The following is an 18153-nucleotide window of genomic DNA, read 5'->3' as shown; positions in this document are numbered from 1 at the left end:
AGGGATTTACCGTTGGGCCCAGAGCGCTTCATTTGCTTAATAACAGACGGTTCTATAAGAAAGTAGCTGCTGCGAGGCGGGATATCGCCCGACGAGGATGTCTCACTCGGAGAAATCGTATTTGAAAACAACACCTTCCGAGCATTCATCCTCCTCCGCGCCTAAGACGATCAACGCGCATGACAGACACCATTAATATGACGTCCTGCGTAACTTTGCTCTTTCCCCCTCATCCAACAGGAACAAAACGGAGAGCCATGAAAGGCGCTGCATTTTGGTCTGACAGAACATGTACCGAGGTGGGACGTCTCACATATCCTGTCTGACAAATGTATAAATCATTCGATAAATCAAACATTTTAGAAGTGGTAAAGGAGAGCTAAGAGGTAACCTGGGCCTCTACAAACAGCTTTGGACTCATTTTAGAAGAAAACCAAATAAACTGTATCATAATTTAAAAAACATCCTGAAACAACCTCCAGCCTACAGAAAGAAAGTGAAACTTCAATAAATTTTCAATGTATTCTAATAAGAATTTAATATATTAAATTAAATAGGTATTATAATAATTTTTGAACACTGATTTGGTGCCCTTTGCATCACAATAAAATTACTCTGACTATAAAATACACTTAAACATAATCAAACAGTGTCCTACACATTGATTTGATTGCATATTGAAAAAATACAATGGAAAAGATTTAAACCACCTTGACCACTAGATTGTTTTTTTTATGTACCCACTTCCTAAAATGACACTTTATCATGAAATATAAAAATGTATTTTATTTTTACGTATTTGCCTTATTTTCTATCCCAACTATATTTTAAATGTATTCTCTTTAACAAATAAACAAAACAAAACTGTGTCCTTTCCTTGAAAATTGGTTGCAATACTGCAATATATTTTCCACTGGATATTTACATTTTATTGAATATTACCTTTTTTTTAATTTAATATATTTCTGCATAACTTTTTATAGAAAGAAAAGACAAAATTGCATTTAATGTCATGTCATTTTACGTAATCACACTGTATCTGCATATACATATATTGTTTTTAGAATATAAAATGACCAGTTTTGAAATGTTTTTTTTTATTTTTTGCTCTCCATTGCACATCATTACTACTTGGAGCCCACATTTGCCCACTGTGGGACCTCCTGAAGCAATGCACAAGTGGGCTGAGCAATTAACAATTTCATGCTGATTGCCTGAAGCATGTTTTGCTATGCCATAAAGATAATAGCATGATGGGTGCTGTGCAGCGTAACCCCTCTCCCTACCTCCACCCCCGGCCGCCTCCCACCACCTCGGCTATTCCTCTATTACCTCCATCTCTCAATTCTCTGCTGTGCAATTCACATGTTGGAATGACGCTCTGCCTGCTTGCTTTATTAAAGACACTCTCCCTGCGTAGATGGCGCATTTAAGAAAAAAAATTACAGAAAGATGACTCCCTGAAGAGTAAACAGGGATGATTATTAAAGGGAAGGAGAAAACTAGTGTCGCGGTCCCCCACTGGCTTCTTGATTTGAAAGTCTAATTTGGCAGCCGCACACGACAGGCAGGTAGACAAAAACAAACAGGTTCCATTTCCCAAGACAAATGGAGCATGCTCGGAGGGGCTGCTAGTGACCGCCCTCAAAGTCCTCATTCTCCTCCCCACCGCATTGTGACAGAAATCCACTTTGACCGTGGACCTTGGCGCTGCGCAACAGGAAAACGTGTGCCACCTATTTGTCTATAGCGCGCAGCACACAAAAGGCTGCAAGGACATGACGTGTGAATTTTGCCCCCAAGTGATGTTTGCAACTGGAAAAAAACCCAAAAAGGTCCAACTGATACAAGATGGATTTCACAGGTTATTTCAAACTGAGTCCATCTAATTTTTTAGGCAAATTGGAGGCAGCTCACTCGGCCACTTCGAGAGGTCAGCAATTAATCATCGCATGACACGACTAAATATTTTTTTTCTGCATGAGGTAAATACAATAATTTGGAATCTTATCACTTATAAAAATATACTATGTGATGCTTTCATTTTGAGTGTAAAAATAAATTTGAGAAGACCTCCGACATTCTGGAATCCTGTGCTGCCTTGAAATACAAATGAACTGACTGAGCGGTTTTCCATGATGCACGCTGTCATTTGGCCATTTTTTTCTTTGACTTGCAGAATAGACTTTGGATGCAAGTGCTGTATGGTGGCAGTGAACTCAGATTACTTCACAAGAAGCAGCAGTTTCATATATCGTGAACAAAGCTGTTTATTGCTGCTACCATTTGAAGCTTGATGTCAAACTAAACATTAAGAGAATTACACATTGTTTATGTAAAACAACCACATCAAATTGTCTTTAAGGCCCTTTAGCTTAATGCTAACACATAAATGGAAATTGGAAATGATATCACTAGTGTCAAGGAAGGACTAATATTGTGGTTTACCGCTTGGGAACTGAAACTGTGGCCAAATTATACTTGCGCCATTTGGCCAGGACACGCATGTTACGAAAATTCCATTGAATTGCAGATACTTTCATTTTCGAGCACGGTTACCGGCAAATGAGGAGAGTGTATAATCCATGAGTACAAAGGAAAATCACCTTTTTGTGGGCAATTTTCAAGGTCTGCATGTTACTCTCAAGAAATTAAGATATTCCGGAACCATGTTGGGATTAAGCAATGCTGTTAATTTAAAGCAGGGATGGCATAATGCTGACATTGGCTGTTGGTGCAATACATTTATTAAGCACTAAGGGGACCATATTCGGTACCATAAACAATTCGGGGATCTCCAGTGGCACATATTACGCATTTGCATTTAACATGGTGTCTTACTGCATTCTACCGACCACCACGTAAAACGTATTATTGTTCTCTGTAATGATGTGAACAGCTGAAAGAATATGATATCCCCCTGCGGAAGTGGGAAGTTATGAGGCGGCTTGCCAATTAGAAATATAGAATATACCATTTCCCACAAAGTCATCTTTGCAGGCGCAAACGTCCTCTGCATTTTATAGTATTTTCGAAGAAACCAAGCGAGCTCAACAAATGCGTATAAAAAATAACGAATGAAATGGAGGAGCATCTCAGTGTCCAGGCGTCAGTATTATTAATCATGTACTGCCAGCGTCATTGTTCCTACAACGTGAAAACAAGGCCCAAAGACATAAGGAGGGGCTGGGGACAAAGGGTAGCGGCACCAGCCCCCTCTGTCCCGCCCCCTTTGACCCCCTCCCTGCTCACCTCCCAGACTTCTGGTGCTTCGTGTGAATGTCCAGCTGGCGTGCTGAGCGCACACACCTCAACCGAACGCGGCTGCGTTGTCTATGATACGACAGAAGTGAGGCAAACACTTGCTATGCCACCGAGGCTTATGTGTTCACTAACACGGCATACGCACACTTATAAATTGCAGTCACATCCGCCGTGCAAGAAGGGGATGATAATTGTGGACAGCCAATAAATTACTGTTGCCTCCACATCAATTATAACCATCACGTCTGGCAATGAGGAAAATGAGATCTTGTGACAAATTTCATGAGGCCGGGCTGCCCGGCAGCCTTTCTTAACATGCTACAGATAGCGATCCCTTATCTAGCCTCTGTAATGGGGAGCTACGGATAGAGAGATGGAGCTGCAGCCATTTAATTAAAAAGCTGGGGGTAGGGGGTGGAGAGGTGTAATTCATTGAAAAAGGCACAGGAAGGAGACAAAGCCTTTGTCTCAATACATATTTTGCTCTACATTGTCACTCGTCAGAGGCCAGGTTTACATGTGACAAATTCAGGAGCCTTTTTCCACTGTTTTGTGCACATCTTTCCTCTTTTTTTTTTCCACGCCATTTTCTCCTCTTGTTTTTTTATATTTCCCCGGAGTCTACTGCAAGGTTTCTCCACTGGGACACCTCTTTTATTTTTTTCGTCTTCTTAAACAAATGACTGCTGCGGACAGACAGAGGCACTGAATGAAATGGCCCCTGCACCTAATTGTATTCCCACCTGGGGCTGGTAGGCAAGGGCAGAGGCTTCAAGAGCACAGCAATGAGGATTTATGGCAGATGAGGAGACGGGAAAATAAAACACCAAAAGGGATGGCTCTTAAATCTCATTTCCAGCGCAATATTCATTGTAGTTGCAATTGGGTACGCTGAAAAAACGACCGCTGTGTTCAAATTATAGCTGTACTCTCTACTAACATTTAACATCATTAGAAAATCATTAGAAAACCGTCATAAAAGCCGGGATTATGACCAGAGCATTAAACACAATGATTATGCAGTGTGTTCCTTCTCTGCTTTGCCTTGTAAATGTGATTTGCTGTGCTGTGGTACCCAGATCCGAGAACTAAGATTATTACCCATAATTACTGCAACATTTGGAAAACATTGGCATGCATAAACTTATACACCATTATACATTTGTCTGCACGAGGAAACATTTTCCATGATATTTAGTGTGGGGTGTCATGAATTCATTTCCATGGTAGAATAATAGCAATATTCCAATAAACCTGTTTAATGGCAAACCTACGATAAAACGCTCGCCATTTTGTCCTATCACTACTGTTAGAGGACTGCAGCAAACTTTGTTCAAATAACCATTACACGCAACTTCAAAATCATTTTAAGAGTACATTGATGTAAGCACAAGAACTGTGACCCTGAACTACCAAATTTTTCCAACAGGGTTTCCCAACCTCTATTGAGCTAAGACACTTATCTTACAGAAGAACAATCTCACTACACAGCACCAAACTATCAGAGTCAGAATTGCAAATTGATTGAGCAGTGTGAAACCTGGGCCTGTTTAATTGAACATAAAGCTGATATACGCACGAGATTCTGACTTCATCTGTTGTATACTTGGCAACAGGTGGTTTATTGCACTTACTGCCATTTAATGGGAGAGCATTGAATTGTTTTACCTGACCGAATAATATGTTGCTGACTGATATACAGTATTGTAATTAATACATTTAGGGGGGGCAAATTAAGTTAATATATGGTATACAACATATTGACATTCTTGGACACCTCTTCTGTTATTTTAACACTAGCATCCATGCTGTTTTGGGCAGTGACCTACGAGGCTGATATGAATTTCGGTCAACGTTCCATGGAAATCACAATATCATATCACTGGTAAGCTACATTACAAACAGGCCTGAGAGCGACTCATGTGGTTCATATTGGTGAAGCCTTTGCTAGATTATGCTCAAACTAAAAGTACCAGGATCCTTTAGATTGGAGCAAAATATATATAAAAAAATTCAAACAGCAATTGCCACTATTTTGTGTCATATCCATTCACCAAACCATAAATATATCAGCTCCTTGATAGGGGGTGACTATGTTGATCATATTTGTAAGAAATCACAATAGGTGTGCATCATACATGATACAACATGTTGTTCAAGGTGGTAGTTACAGCGGCTGACATCTACATTAATCACCACTCATTACATTGTATGTTTTGCTTACAATGTCTATACGCAACTCATAAATGCTAAGTGGGTCCTAAAGTAGTGCTACAAAGTATCAATGGATGCGTATCTGCTCTTTGAAGCAGCAAATCCGTCCATACGTTCTCTATACTCTGATGTATGAGTCTACTTAAAGCGTGCCAATAGTGTCAGAGTTGAGTCTTCACTTTTTGGGATTTCTCGGCAGCCCCATTATCAGGAGCAGCCATCAGCACAAAGATAAAAGATCCTAATGGAGCTGGCCCTGGTGGAGATGAAAGGTGCAGAGATGGCACACAGTTATGAATCTCTAATGCAGCCCATGTTTGGACGCTAATGACCGACACAATAGGACACATGCGGCGCAGACCTCCTCTTCTGTGTCACTAAAGGCAGCCACCTCTAGGTTTCAAAACCACCACTTTCAGACAGGAAATATAAGAAGTATCTTTATCCTTGTTTACAAGCCAGAGCGCTCTATTATTTACTGCTACATAATGCACATTTTATATGTATTTGACTGAAGCTACTGAAGGTGGTTTCAATTCATTGTCAGTCATATTGTATGGAAGGCGAATACATAGGAGCAAATCATTTTTGAGCTTCTCAGCGTAATTGAAGTGACACTTATGAGAGCCAATGTTCTTTTGAATGCGTTACTTGGCAGATATTCAGCTTTTGTCCCTTCAACTTTGCCAGCGAGAAATTACATCCATTGAATGACAGGCAGAGGTGGAAATATACACGGTGAGAAAGAGGAAGTCCCCCCCCCTCCCCCTGTCCCTTTCACAGAACCTAATGGATTGTGAGCACTTAATGCATTAATCAATCAATATCTCTCACTGTACATCAACAGAGCGACCAAGTTATGAATGACCTTTCTAACAAAAAAAGGACACTTTAATGCAGAGAAAATGACTCCTGGGTTAGCGACTTGGGCCCGGGTTTTGTCACGCGTGATTACACCTTCACAAGGCGCGGGGCCATTAACGAAGCACTAACTGGGCTCGTCAGGCTCATGCAACTTGCATCAGCTGCTGACTGGAGGTGTTGCGAGCCTGTAACCTTGGTCAAGGCCTCACTCAATCACCTGTTACGAGTGCTTTGCCGTTGCCGCGGAATACCAAATTCGTATAATTTACTGCGCCATTATGAGACCGCAATGTCTTGTTCACATCAGCCGCATCATGAAAGGCTTTAAATAACAGGCTTGGTCACAGTACACAAGAATTGGTCAAAGGGGACATCAAGAGGGGTACAGTATGAAAATTTTTCTTGCTCCGGATAAAAGTACACGAACAAAAAGCTTGAATTGAAAGTGGTCATTTTAGATGCTAGGAGATTGGATGCCCATTGTGAATCATGTTCACAGTTATTCTGCAATTTTTATTGAATGTCATATTTAGAAAACGTCTATACAATGACTTTGAATTACCCTTTCAAGACTTTGTGAACTTTAGTGCAATCGGTTATAAAAATTTTGTTCTGACCATACAATGTGAGAAGTAAAGAGTCATTCAATGTAGTTTATAGTGCTGGAACGTTTTACTTTAAACATCACCCTGCCTCACAGGCTGTTCTAATCCGTTATATATCAGCAGTCATAGTCATTTCATATTACTGGAAGTTTTTAAAAGATACCTATTAAGTCCTGGAAATACCCTTCGTAAAGAAAACGTCTTAATTAACAGTTAACCATTGGTTCTTTGCAAAATCAGAAAAAAAAACTTGTTTTAAGACAACCTTTTCCAAAATATACAGTGTACAGTTAGTTTTATTGCCTCACTGACTGTCAAGTTGAGTAAAATATAAGTTCATTGTCAAACAGGCCCACAAAGGCTTCGAGACATGTTAGTTGCACTGACAATGTGATTTTCAATTAATTGAAAAGTGATTGTGTTGCACTGGAAGATGAATTTGGGTTCTGCAAAGGAAAGGCAGTGCTCATGTGGGTCTTGAGGTACACCACTTGGGTAAATGTTGCGGTGGGGAAGAAGGTGATCGTGATGGGGGGGAGCATGTCTCTTAGCCCCTTCCTCAGCACTGGTGGAGCGTGGAAGTGAAGCAAAGAGACAGAGTGGAACGGATATGAGCTGACTGCACAGAGCTGAAGAAAAGAAGGGCAAAAACTAATGCTATTGTGGCCATTGCACAATGGATCTGGCAAAGTGACTGCAGAGGACCCTTAAACAAAGACGCCATTGCCATTCCGTGCTCCCCCAGCCAATTAGATTCTTTTGCGGCATTTTACATGACAAAAACGGCCTATTTCTCCTAATTCCGGCTGCCATGCCGGCCCCCGCGCAACCTTAAATCTAGCCTCAGAACATTAGCCCGTTGGACTGACGGTGACATGTGACATGGACGCCAACACACGCACTCTGTTCTCCATTGTATGCCTTGCACACCAACATGTGCCCCGTCTCACTTTCCCAAGTGCTTGAAATATTTAGCATGTACATGCCAGGCTCTCATTTCCAGTATACCTGCACACATCGGGCACAGATAACACCTCACGCATCACACTTTTTTGTGTGTGCACATTTTCACGGTAGATAAATGTCAAACAATCATTTCCAGCGAGAATGTACAAAAGGAAACGTTTTACTCGGTCTTGGTTAAGGCTATGGAAAATGAATGAGATGTACTTCACCAATACCATGTTTACCATTCATGAAAAATATTCATTCAGTCAGCTATGGCAGTTTCTCCTATTTACAGGAATAAATACAAGTTAGGAATGTTTTAGATGAGTCTGATGTAATTAAAGGGGAAACATGTTGCATAGAATTAATATGTTGTTGCTAAGCATTTTACACATGTAAACACTCCACTCAGTGCATCAATGGGTAAAACATTTTTATTTCCTATTTATAAGCTGAATAATTCATTAGCGTATGGTCCTGGAGAAACATCAGCATGTTCATTTCCAGAATTACACATATCATTACAACACTGCAACGTCCACAAAGTGAGAGTGACAATCCTCAGTGGAAAATCGAGGGAGGTACGTATATATTTTTATATTGCATCTCCAACTATTATAGCCGACGTACTCCAACGAGGGAGCAGAAATTGCAAGGCCTTCTCTCTCACTTAATCGATGCGCTCGCTGTTTGCTTACTGAGCAAGTAGCATGAAAATTGACCTTTGCTTGGTTTCTAAACAGTGGATTATTCATCGTAATGCTATGAGATGACTTTTTCTTCTTCTGCTCCCAAATTGTTCCCCGTTTGTATTCTTGTTAATAAACTGCTAAATTGCTTTTAAAGGACAAGGCATCATTGAAGATCACTAATATTTTTGCAATGTCAGTTTGAAAGCACAGAAAGCTAACCGGATATTGAGCTAGCTTGCACTTTGGCCACATTTCGCTCGTGTGAACACGCCTTACGCTTATACTGCAAATACCTGAAGTGATTTGATGTGTATTATTAGCATGAAACACATTTTTGCTGCCATTTGTCCAAATATACGTACGTGCAGTAAATTAGTGAGTATTCAAACCAAATAAACTTGCAATTAAACATAATTCTAGGATGGTTTGTATTGATGCACAATGTCACATGATGACATTATGAGTTCTACATAAACAATTTCATCCTGCATGCGAGCTTGCTGTCATCTGACAAGACACGATATAGTACATATAGTGGAACACATATAGCTCATCCAGCATTATTTGGACACCCCTCTATAACCAACATCAAGCTCTTGAGGCAAACACCAGCGTCCGTTTACACCAAACAGTGCTCAGCGACACAAGCATGCTAATGGATCGTTGCCATAATTAGCAGGGCCATGCGGGTGAGGCAGTTACACTATATTTCATCATCTGAGGAGGGTTACCCTAAATGCCCTTTTCCGCCATCTCTGTCCTGACGTGCAACAGAGTTTTCCTCCCACTCCTTTTGTGATATTTTAGCGAAACTCAACCATTTCTCTTTACGCAACCTCCTCCTCTTCCCTCCTCAGGTGCTGCGCTGTTGGCCACTGCGTGAATCAATGACTGGTGCTCACGCCCACAGGTAAAGGTTAGAGAGGTTCTCTACTGAATTATTTCTGCATCTCTTCCACCTGCCCGGCTGCTTTTATTTGATACGGTGGAGATGCTGGAGAGGACTCATTTTGCTAATGCGAGACAAGGGCGTGCGCACTTTTGTGAGTGTGTCTGTGTGTGCAACAACCATGATAGAGTCCATGTTGTTTGGCTGTAGGGATGTTTTACACTTATGCGCGCTGCGCAGGCTCATGTGTCAGAGTGGATAATGAATCACAACGTCTGTGCTTTCACATAAGTCTTTGTTTCATCTGGCTTCATTCTACAGGGGCCTTGGAAGTGTGAGGGCAACATGCTGCAGCATAGGGCATCCTTCACTCTCTGGTTTTGTTTGTCTGTCAGCGAGGCCAGTCGTCTCCTCTGGGCCCAAGGGTGAGCTCATCCATAGTACGGATCACGGCCTTTGATCCGACACATCTCTCGGGGAGCACAAACGGCCTTATTAAAAATGCCTAAATAAAACTTTCCAAGCCTAAACTCAATAGTTCCCAAACTCGAGCCGTACTTTATCTCTCATGGTGCCTATGGCCAAATTGAGACTGTGTGCATCATTGTTCACTTGATAATGCAAAATTGTTAGCGCACTCTCAGAAAGTAAAGTACACGATTGTACTTTTAGGGCAAAGTGAGTTGACACTGGAGTGGCAAACTTTAATGTAATGCTTTTGTAGACTTGAAATTCCGAGTTTTAGGAGGTATAATTCGCATAATTCGGTACTTGGCCTATTTGGACTTGGAAATGGTACCAAGCATTAACAAGTTCCAAAAATGAGGCCCGTGGGGTGCATTAGTGTGGACTGACCTTGAAATAGAGTAGCCACGAGTGTACCCCCATTGCTGCTATAGTGGTCATTTTCTGACTTTTTCCTCCACTGCATGTACTTGTATTCAACTGACACAGCTGCTTCTATTACGCAAGCTATCACAAGCATTATGTCTTTGTCACCTAATCCTTTCGCTCTTCTGCTGTCTCTGTCTTTCCCGAACCACTGACTTCCATCCTGCACTCCTGAGTGACAGCCCCTCTGGGAGTTGTGGTCACTCCGTGTGAGTGGCATGTGGGGCGGCCGGGCTCCTTGCATTACTTCCTTCTGCTCAAGATCCTACGACCTGGCAACTCACACCGACCGCCGCCACCTCTGCGCCAATACCCAGCCTCATAGCGTCTATGCCTAAAATAGAACTCATTAACACGTGAGAACAAATGACATGACTGTCTCCTGATAGACTGTCGATCTCTTGGATTCGTTTTCAAAGCGAGCCTGGTCATGTCATGATGAGCCAGGGAAACCAATATTATAATGTGCTGCCAGGGCTTTCTGAATATGGGCTTGATGACAAGCAGTGCCCCTCGTACCCTAACCTACCCCAATCGAGGCGTAGCCAATGGACAGCAGCCGTCATCTGTAATCTTTCATTATTCTCTTGCTAACATGGCGGCGTAAACAAATGCGTCCGGGTGTGTCTTGGGAGTACTGCTGCATCCACAGACCTGTGCGTGCTAAGTCGCCTATTAGCATCATTATTAGCATAGTGATTGATATATGTTCACTTTTCTGTTGACTTGACAACATATGCGCTGTCTGTCATCACAGCATGCTGCCATTTGAATTAAACATTTCTCAATTTGTGCACATATGCCATTGCTCCAGCACATACTGGAAACAAAACTGGAGATAATCATAGCATAGAATTGCACAGTGGCTTTTTTTCTCTTTCGTTACTGGGCGGCATTCAAAGGAAAGTGGATGGTATGGGGAAGAGGAGACTCGCTTGCATTGAGAGGAGCAGTGGACTCATAAATGCTGATAGATAAATCTTTAAAGCCTTTTTAATAAAGATTGTGTATTTTGTAACATTTTCAAAAAGAAAAGTAGAAGGTTATTTATGAATTTCCTGGCACGTTCCATGGACGGCAAACAATTTCCTACGCCGTCTCGATGCCCTTCGGACAAGGATTAGGAGGCAGGCGGCTGACGGAGGTCTGACTGAGCTGCAGGCCCCTCTGGGGCCCGGACTCATCCCAGCCCGCACAGTCTTCATCCTCATATCCACTCTGCATCACCGGGGCAATAACCCGCCTTTATTAAAAGCGCATTGCACCACCGTCTGACTATGCAACGTACTTTCAGATTGGTCATAATGTGGCATGGGCAGGATTCTAGTGGTTAGGGGCTTTCATATCCTGTTTCTGGAAAGGTTTACTTTGCGTTTAAACAGGCCTGAATTTAAGAGGACATTCCAGAAAGGGCTACTGTCTGTTTTGCTCTCGTCTGTGGGGAGAAAGAGCTTAGGTATGACCCCTTGCACGCCATCAGAGCGTGGCTTGGCTCAACTCTGATATTACCTGGCTCTTACAGCTTTAGGCTGGCCACTGGACATGCAGATGGTTCAATCATAATAGCAACGGCGGGAAGCCAGGAGTGTTGTGTGATGGGACGACACAAAAGAACGAACGCACACAATTCCGATAGAACAACATATTTGTTAAGAGATCCTTCTGAAAGCATGCGAGCTGCAAGTGACTCCTGTGAATTCGCTTCATTAGGGAAGGTATTTGTCACACAGCCTATTTTGCAGCTTTTTGAATGTCTCAAGAATTATGCATGAGACAAAAGGGGGGAGGGAAGAGAAATGCATCTGTTGTCAGGACAGGCCTCGCTATTAGGTGTGTGACCCTGGAAGTGCACCCCTTTTAGTGAAACAAGTAATGGATCTCATTTTGGACACTGCTATTATGCAGTCATTTGTATGCATCCTTTGGTCTCATTTCCATTTAATAATGCACGTGGCTCCACTGGCCAGTTTCTCAAACTGGTCATTAAAAGTAGCACTGATCTAAACTGGAGGTTTAGACTCCACTTACAAGCCCCCGGTGGTGCGGTGGATGAAACAACTGTGGGGTCGCAGTCTAATAAGCCCTCTCCAAACCAGTCTTTGCCCTTGAAGACCCCAGGCTCCCGTGTCTACACACTCGGCTAACAATGACTTTTGGCCGTCCGCGTAGCCGAGCACCAACCTTCTCCTCCACGGCCTCCTCGGCTCACAGAGGCAGGGATTTCCTACCGTGCTGAGAGCCGAGCCGTCACAGCCCAGAGATCAAGAGCCTGCCATCTGTGACTGTGGCAGATTTACAGCAGGAGCTAATCCACTGTCAGCCACGTTTGTTCTCCGTCTTTGCTTGCTCCACATGTATGCAAACACACATACACATGCTGGATGTCACCAATGAAACATATTTTAACTTCATGAAATGCTCTCTCAGTCGGTGGGGGAAAAAAAAATCTTGAAGAGCATCTGTCACTTTATCTTAACCCTTTTTAATAGAATAAACTCATTCTTTTCATTCAAATATATAATATTGGTTTTCTTTGGCAGGCACTAGTGCTGAACTGCACTGCAACATATTGTGGGATAATGTAATTAAATATTTTGGCCCTCTAGTGTAGCTCCTGTAAATGATTACCGCAACAAGACGTTCAGCACCTGATTGATCAGGTGCGCCAAACATTGTGAGTGTATAAACACACATTGACCTAAAAAAACAGACTGTCATTTCCCTAGCAACAGCGTGTTCTGACCAACTAAATATGAATGCGCCAATTATTAGGAACAATCCAGCACAATTAAAAGCCCTGCAAATGGCCATTACACAAAAATGCAGGGAAAAGTGAACTTTTGAATAGAGTTGGTCTTTGGGTCTACCTAATTAAATGCAGACTAAGTGCATTTGTGCTAATGGCCTAATGTGGCCCAGTGTATGCAGTTGGAGTTGTAGTAAAAAGTGGCTTTTCGTCAGGCGTCTCTGCACAAAGGGCAGCTGTGTGGCTGGGCTCCCACTGAGGCCTCCTTTGTTTCACCCCGAGATAAAGGGTTAAAGAAGACAAATGGAGGCGGGGCCACCGAGCAACTTGCCTCAGCAGCACATTGTCAGTATGAGTAAGAGTTAAAACAATGTAAGCCTTTATTCTTGTGTAAGTCTAATTGGAAAGAAGCTCATTTCTGCTGTATTTGCTCTCCCCAGACATCCACCACGGAGGGAATATGTGGCACTAAATCCCTGGAGCCTGCATTTTCTGCACCCTCATTGGGAGCATTAATATGCAAAGTGGGTGGATGTAAAACACACACAGGGCTGCACATGGGCCCATCTCATTTCAGTCTATTACTCATGGAAATGTCATAGAAAGGTATCAGTTGACGACCGCATATAATTGACGGTTCCCTTACTCCATTGTGTCATGCTGGGCATTTTTGGGAGGGGAAAGCAAACAGCAACTAACACCCAAACTGCTCACAGAATCACAAAACAGCAGCAAGCAGCAGCAGCAGGCCACAGAATTACCACGTAGGTGACCCACAGTTCCAGGGGCAACTTTGTTTTAACAAGCCAGGCAATGTTCCATCACTTAGTAAGTATGCCTCGACCACAAAAGAGAGCCATGTGTCGCAGAAGTTCTAATGGAGAGGAAATTAAATATTACACGAAAAGAGAATACAAGGTTCAGCCGTGCAAGGGGGTGGAGCTATAAGAGCAGGCCTGGGGCAGTTTATAGGAGAAATTACACTGCAGGAACTTGCCAAGTGGAATGAAAGTTTACAGGGATGGACATTTAAACCAACTCTGTTTTCACCACAGTAGATCCTTACAATTTGCTGTAATCGCTTTGTTGCAACTATTGCAACATAAATCCTGTTCTTGCCAGTGTGGAGAAAACAACACCGCTATGGTTGTGCTGCTCTTTCACTTGACATTGCGGTAGAATCTGTCACAAAAGTCGATTTATGAGTGCGGCCTATTAATAAGCGTGGAGCCAGAGACATCAGTTTTTCATCAAAAGTACAGACCACTGCAGAGGTTATTTTGTGAAGGAGGCCTTACTGTGGGTGGGTTAGATCATTAGAACATAGTTAAACACACTCCAAACCTTCAAGGCACACTAAAATGACACGCAAGTCCCTATGGTGGAGAAACTCCCTTTTGGTGACAAGCCAATTGGCCGGTGAAAAGGTCACGTACAATGGAATAGTGGGATGGCGTAATTTTAAGGCAACATTAGTTTTAGCTACTTGGCAGTTGTAGTCGTAATTCAGTGACTGTATTGCAACATTGAACCCCCATTTTTCAACTATCAATATGATGACTTTAGCTATTTGCGAGTTACTGTGTTATTGTAACATTTGATGTGCTCAACTGTGTGCTAGGCTAATTTCAAATGCAGTTTGTGTACTTTTTGGGTGGACAGAAGTGACAATATTCTGTAAACCAATCATTAGACAACAATGTGACAAGCTCCACCCTTTGGGTGTTGAGTGTCAGAGTGCCAGAAAAATGTTATTCTGGTTCCCCTATATATATTTTTTTACAAGAAACGCCACCTGTACTGATCATAGATAAACTCAACAACTTGAATTTATTGAGTCTGTGCTTTGGCTGCTTGAGTGGTAAAAAGCAATGCTTGTATTCTTCATGGCATGTCCTCAAAGAAGCATTACTGTGAGACTACAACCAAAGTGAAAGAGATCGGCATTCAGTTATGAGTATGCGAGTATGATATAGTCCACATACAGCCGCAGAGAAGGGCTCCATTAGCTCGAACCTTAGGCTTTCATCCCTCAAGGAGGTTAAAATGGGCAACAAGCACAACAAATGAATGAAAAAGAAAGCAACAAAAAAACAGATTGATAAGCACATCCGCCAAGCAAAAAAACCAAACACACACACATAAGTACAAACCCTGGCACCACTCTCATCTGCACAAGAGAGGAAAAGTAAATTCCCAACCCTTTTAACCTAAATAGCCTTTCCTCTTGCCGTTGCATGTTCTCTTGTCCACTGTACTGTAGTCATTAACATATTTGGAGTGCAGTGAGCAGAAAGCTTAATTGTCCCTAATTGTTCAGCTAAATATGTTCTCTAATGATTTGCTTCAGATCTGTGACTGCCTCTTGCGCAATTTCCCGGCCGCTGGCTTCATTATCCCTGCCTCCGTGGAACAAAGCGTCTTCACAGTCTGGCCTTTTTTTCTTCTTCCTCCGCAACACAGACAGTGAGTATGTGTGCGAGGGATGTAATGGCTCCCTCTTGCCGGGACACACAAAGGAGTCCCTTTGTGAGGGCACCCGAGTTAAAGTGATTAGAAAACCAAATCTCTGCTAAGAAAGCGTGTTAATTGACCACAGTTCGCCCATCCTAATCAGTCCATAATAAATGAGCAGTCTGGGGACTTTGTTTTAGCCTTGCAAATGTGTTTTGGCTACTGATGGCCTTCTCCTTGCTGCAGCTGCCTATTGACTTTGCACTCCATCTTTAACATCAATGCGCAAGACAACTTCTTGTGTTTTAAATACTCTGTAAGAGGGTTGGAAATACATCATACGTATTGGAAAACAGAATTACAAGAAATGTGTGCAAAAATTGAGAATTACTTTGTACCAAACTGTAAAGCCTTTCGCCATTTTAGTTTTCCAGAATTTTTTACGAGTGACTAAAACGACCAGCTAGCTATGGCTAATCCTGAAAATGATTCTTTTCTTCAGTTTGCTGGCAAAACTACTTTAGAGTGTCTCATAGTTGGCTGCAAGTGCGTAAACATCACAGAGAAAGGTGGACTAGCGAGTGGGTGGAAGGGGGCGGGTGATTGTGTTGGTCTCCGATTTGACAGCCATTAAGTGGACCGGGGCTTTAGGCTGGGATTCCTGCTTTCGAGCGCCTCACTGTCGACTGTGAGTGCGTCCACATCACGGAGAAAAGGTGGAAGAGCGAGGTACTTTTTGTTCTTACAGCCACACACATTCCAACATCTTGTAGAAAGGACAGCCAACTGAATAGTTTCATTCATTCACAACAGAAGGAGTCTAACCTGTATCCGAAGAGGGGCATTTGCGAATGGTGAAGATGGAGTTGAGGTCTTCGTCGTCCTCGGGCAGGCCCTTCTGCAAGCGCTGCAGCTTCCTGAGGCTCTCGCTACGCTGGTGCTTCATGGAGCGCACATGCTGGATCAGGTTGAGTTTGGCCTTGGTCGAGTAGTTGCACAGCACGCAGTGGTAGTAGCAGGCATCGCCCTCCACCGCGTTTTCGTGCTGCTGTAGGTGCTGTGGGAGGGAATGGAGAGGGAGAGCGAGGAGAGAAAAAAAAGTGAGAAAGCGGTTCTTGTGGACAGCACTCTCGCTCACACAGTCGGCAAATGAACAAATCAATTCCCAATCACAGTCCCGTTGTTTAACATCCAGACCTCTTCCACTTCAGAACAACTGTTTGGACTGCGCACTTGGTCTGCATTGAGTGTCTGTATCAGCACGCTAACAGGACAGGAGAGGCCCGAGGCGGGGGGTAGGGGGGCGTTCAAATCTCCCGAGTGCAAAGGCGGACAGCGATGGCATCGGCTAGTCTTCAGAAGCTGTGAGCTCGGCAGCCCGGCAGACGGAAAGAACATTGATTCCCTTCACTCAACACAAGCCTCCCGCCTCTGAAAAGGAAACTCCAAACATCTGCCTGTTTCACGCTTGGGATACTAAATATTGATCACAGCGAGTTAAATCCCAGCTTTATCATAGAGCACAGCACGCAAGCCTTGAGAGGCAGGAGGGTGACCTGAACATTCCGCAACAGGAGGACGATGGTCAAAGGACAGTGAATCAGCATCGGTATTGACCTGTCAACCCCAACATTTCCTCCAAGGCTAAACAGAGACCCTCATGCCAGCTTTCAGTCTTCAGCCTGCGCTATCAACCCCAAGTGACGCCATCCTGCCACAAAGTCTTGTCACACCAGAGCCTCAAGTCTAATTACCTCCTGCATTGCTCAATCAATGATGCAAGACCGGACCTGGCGTGAGCAAGCCATTTATTGACCATTATCCTAAAGTATCACACTGGCTGGGCCTTAAGAGCCGCTCGCTTTGCATGGACACTCGTGCCACGTCTGTCATGTGAAACCTCAACATCACACTCCGAGGGGCGTCCAACTGGGTGTTTGATGTGACTGAAATCAATGTCAATCAACAGATGTTTTCCATTTATTCTGGCTGGAGAGGAAGAAATAGAAGGCGGAACCTCGATTTAACGGATTCAGAATGAACGGACTCCGGATTTAACATATCTGGAGAAATAGTGGTGTCCTTCTACAACACTAAGTTTCCATTAGTTCTGAATTGTCCGCTGCTGTTTGGTAATGCAGTCAACAGACAAGTTGCCCAGCTGGGCATACCCCAACAGGCTCTGGCTCAGTCTACGGTCTCATGTCTCTCGAGCAATCAACACTGATTTTGGTACAGTAAGTATACAGTGATTATTTATCAAGCCCGTATAGCATCCAAATATAACAGGTGAGAAAAGGAGGCGTGCTAACCTTAGTATTGGTGACCAATTGGATCTTACTCAATTGGAGTTGGTTGCTTTAGTGAAAATGTGTTTTACAAGGGGGAGGAATGGCTTTTTAGCATTTCAAATTATTTCTAGTGAGAAATAGATTTGAAATAAAGAAATGTAATAAGTAAATTAACAACCTTGGTCATGGAGCAAATGAAATTATTAAGTCAAGGTTCCTTTGTATAATAATGCTTTCAGTGAAAATGATTATTGTACTGTATGTGCGTAGGTATTATTGTGGTTAACCGGTTACA

The 18153-nt window shown here is 42.9% G+C and overlaps 1 protein-coding gene across 6 annotated transcripts in view; it reads right to left on the bottom strand.

Annotated features, from left to right (window-relative positions):
• The window catches only part of zfhx3 (zinc finger homeobox 3), a 217061-nt gene that overhangs the window by 39803 nt on the left and 159105 nt on the right, over positions 1-18153 (bottom strand). For all 6 annotated transcript variants that reach the window (XM_037247285.1, XM_037247283.1, XM_037247284.1 and 3 more), the window contains one exon: positions 16393-16624. In XM_037247285.1, the coding sequence (XP_037103180.1) occupies positions 16393-16624 (232 nt within the window). The remainder of the gene's footprint in view (positions 1-16392; positions 16625-18153) is intronic.

Source organism: Syngnathus acus, chromosome 3 (assembly GCF_901709675.1).
Source record: "Syngnathus acus chromosome 3, fSynAcu1.2, whole genome shotgun sequence".
Lineage (NCBI taxonomy): Eukaryota > Metazoa > Chordata > Actinopteri > Syngnathiformes > Syngnathidae > Syngnathus > Syngnathus acus.
This window is presented reverse-complemented; position numbering and strand designations above follow the sequence as displayed.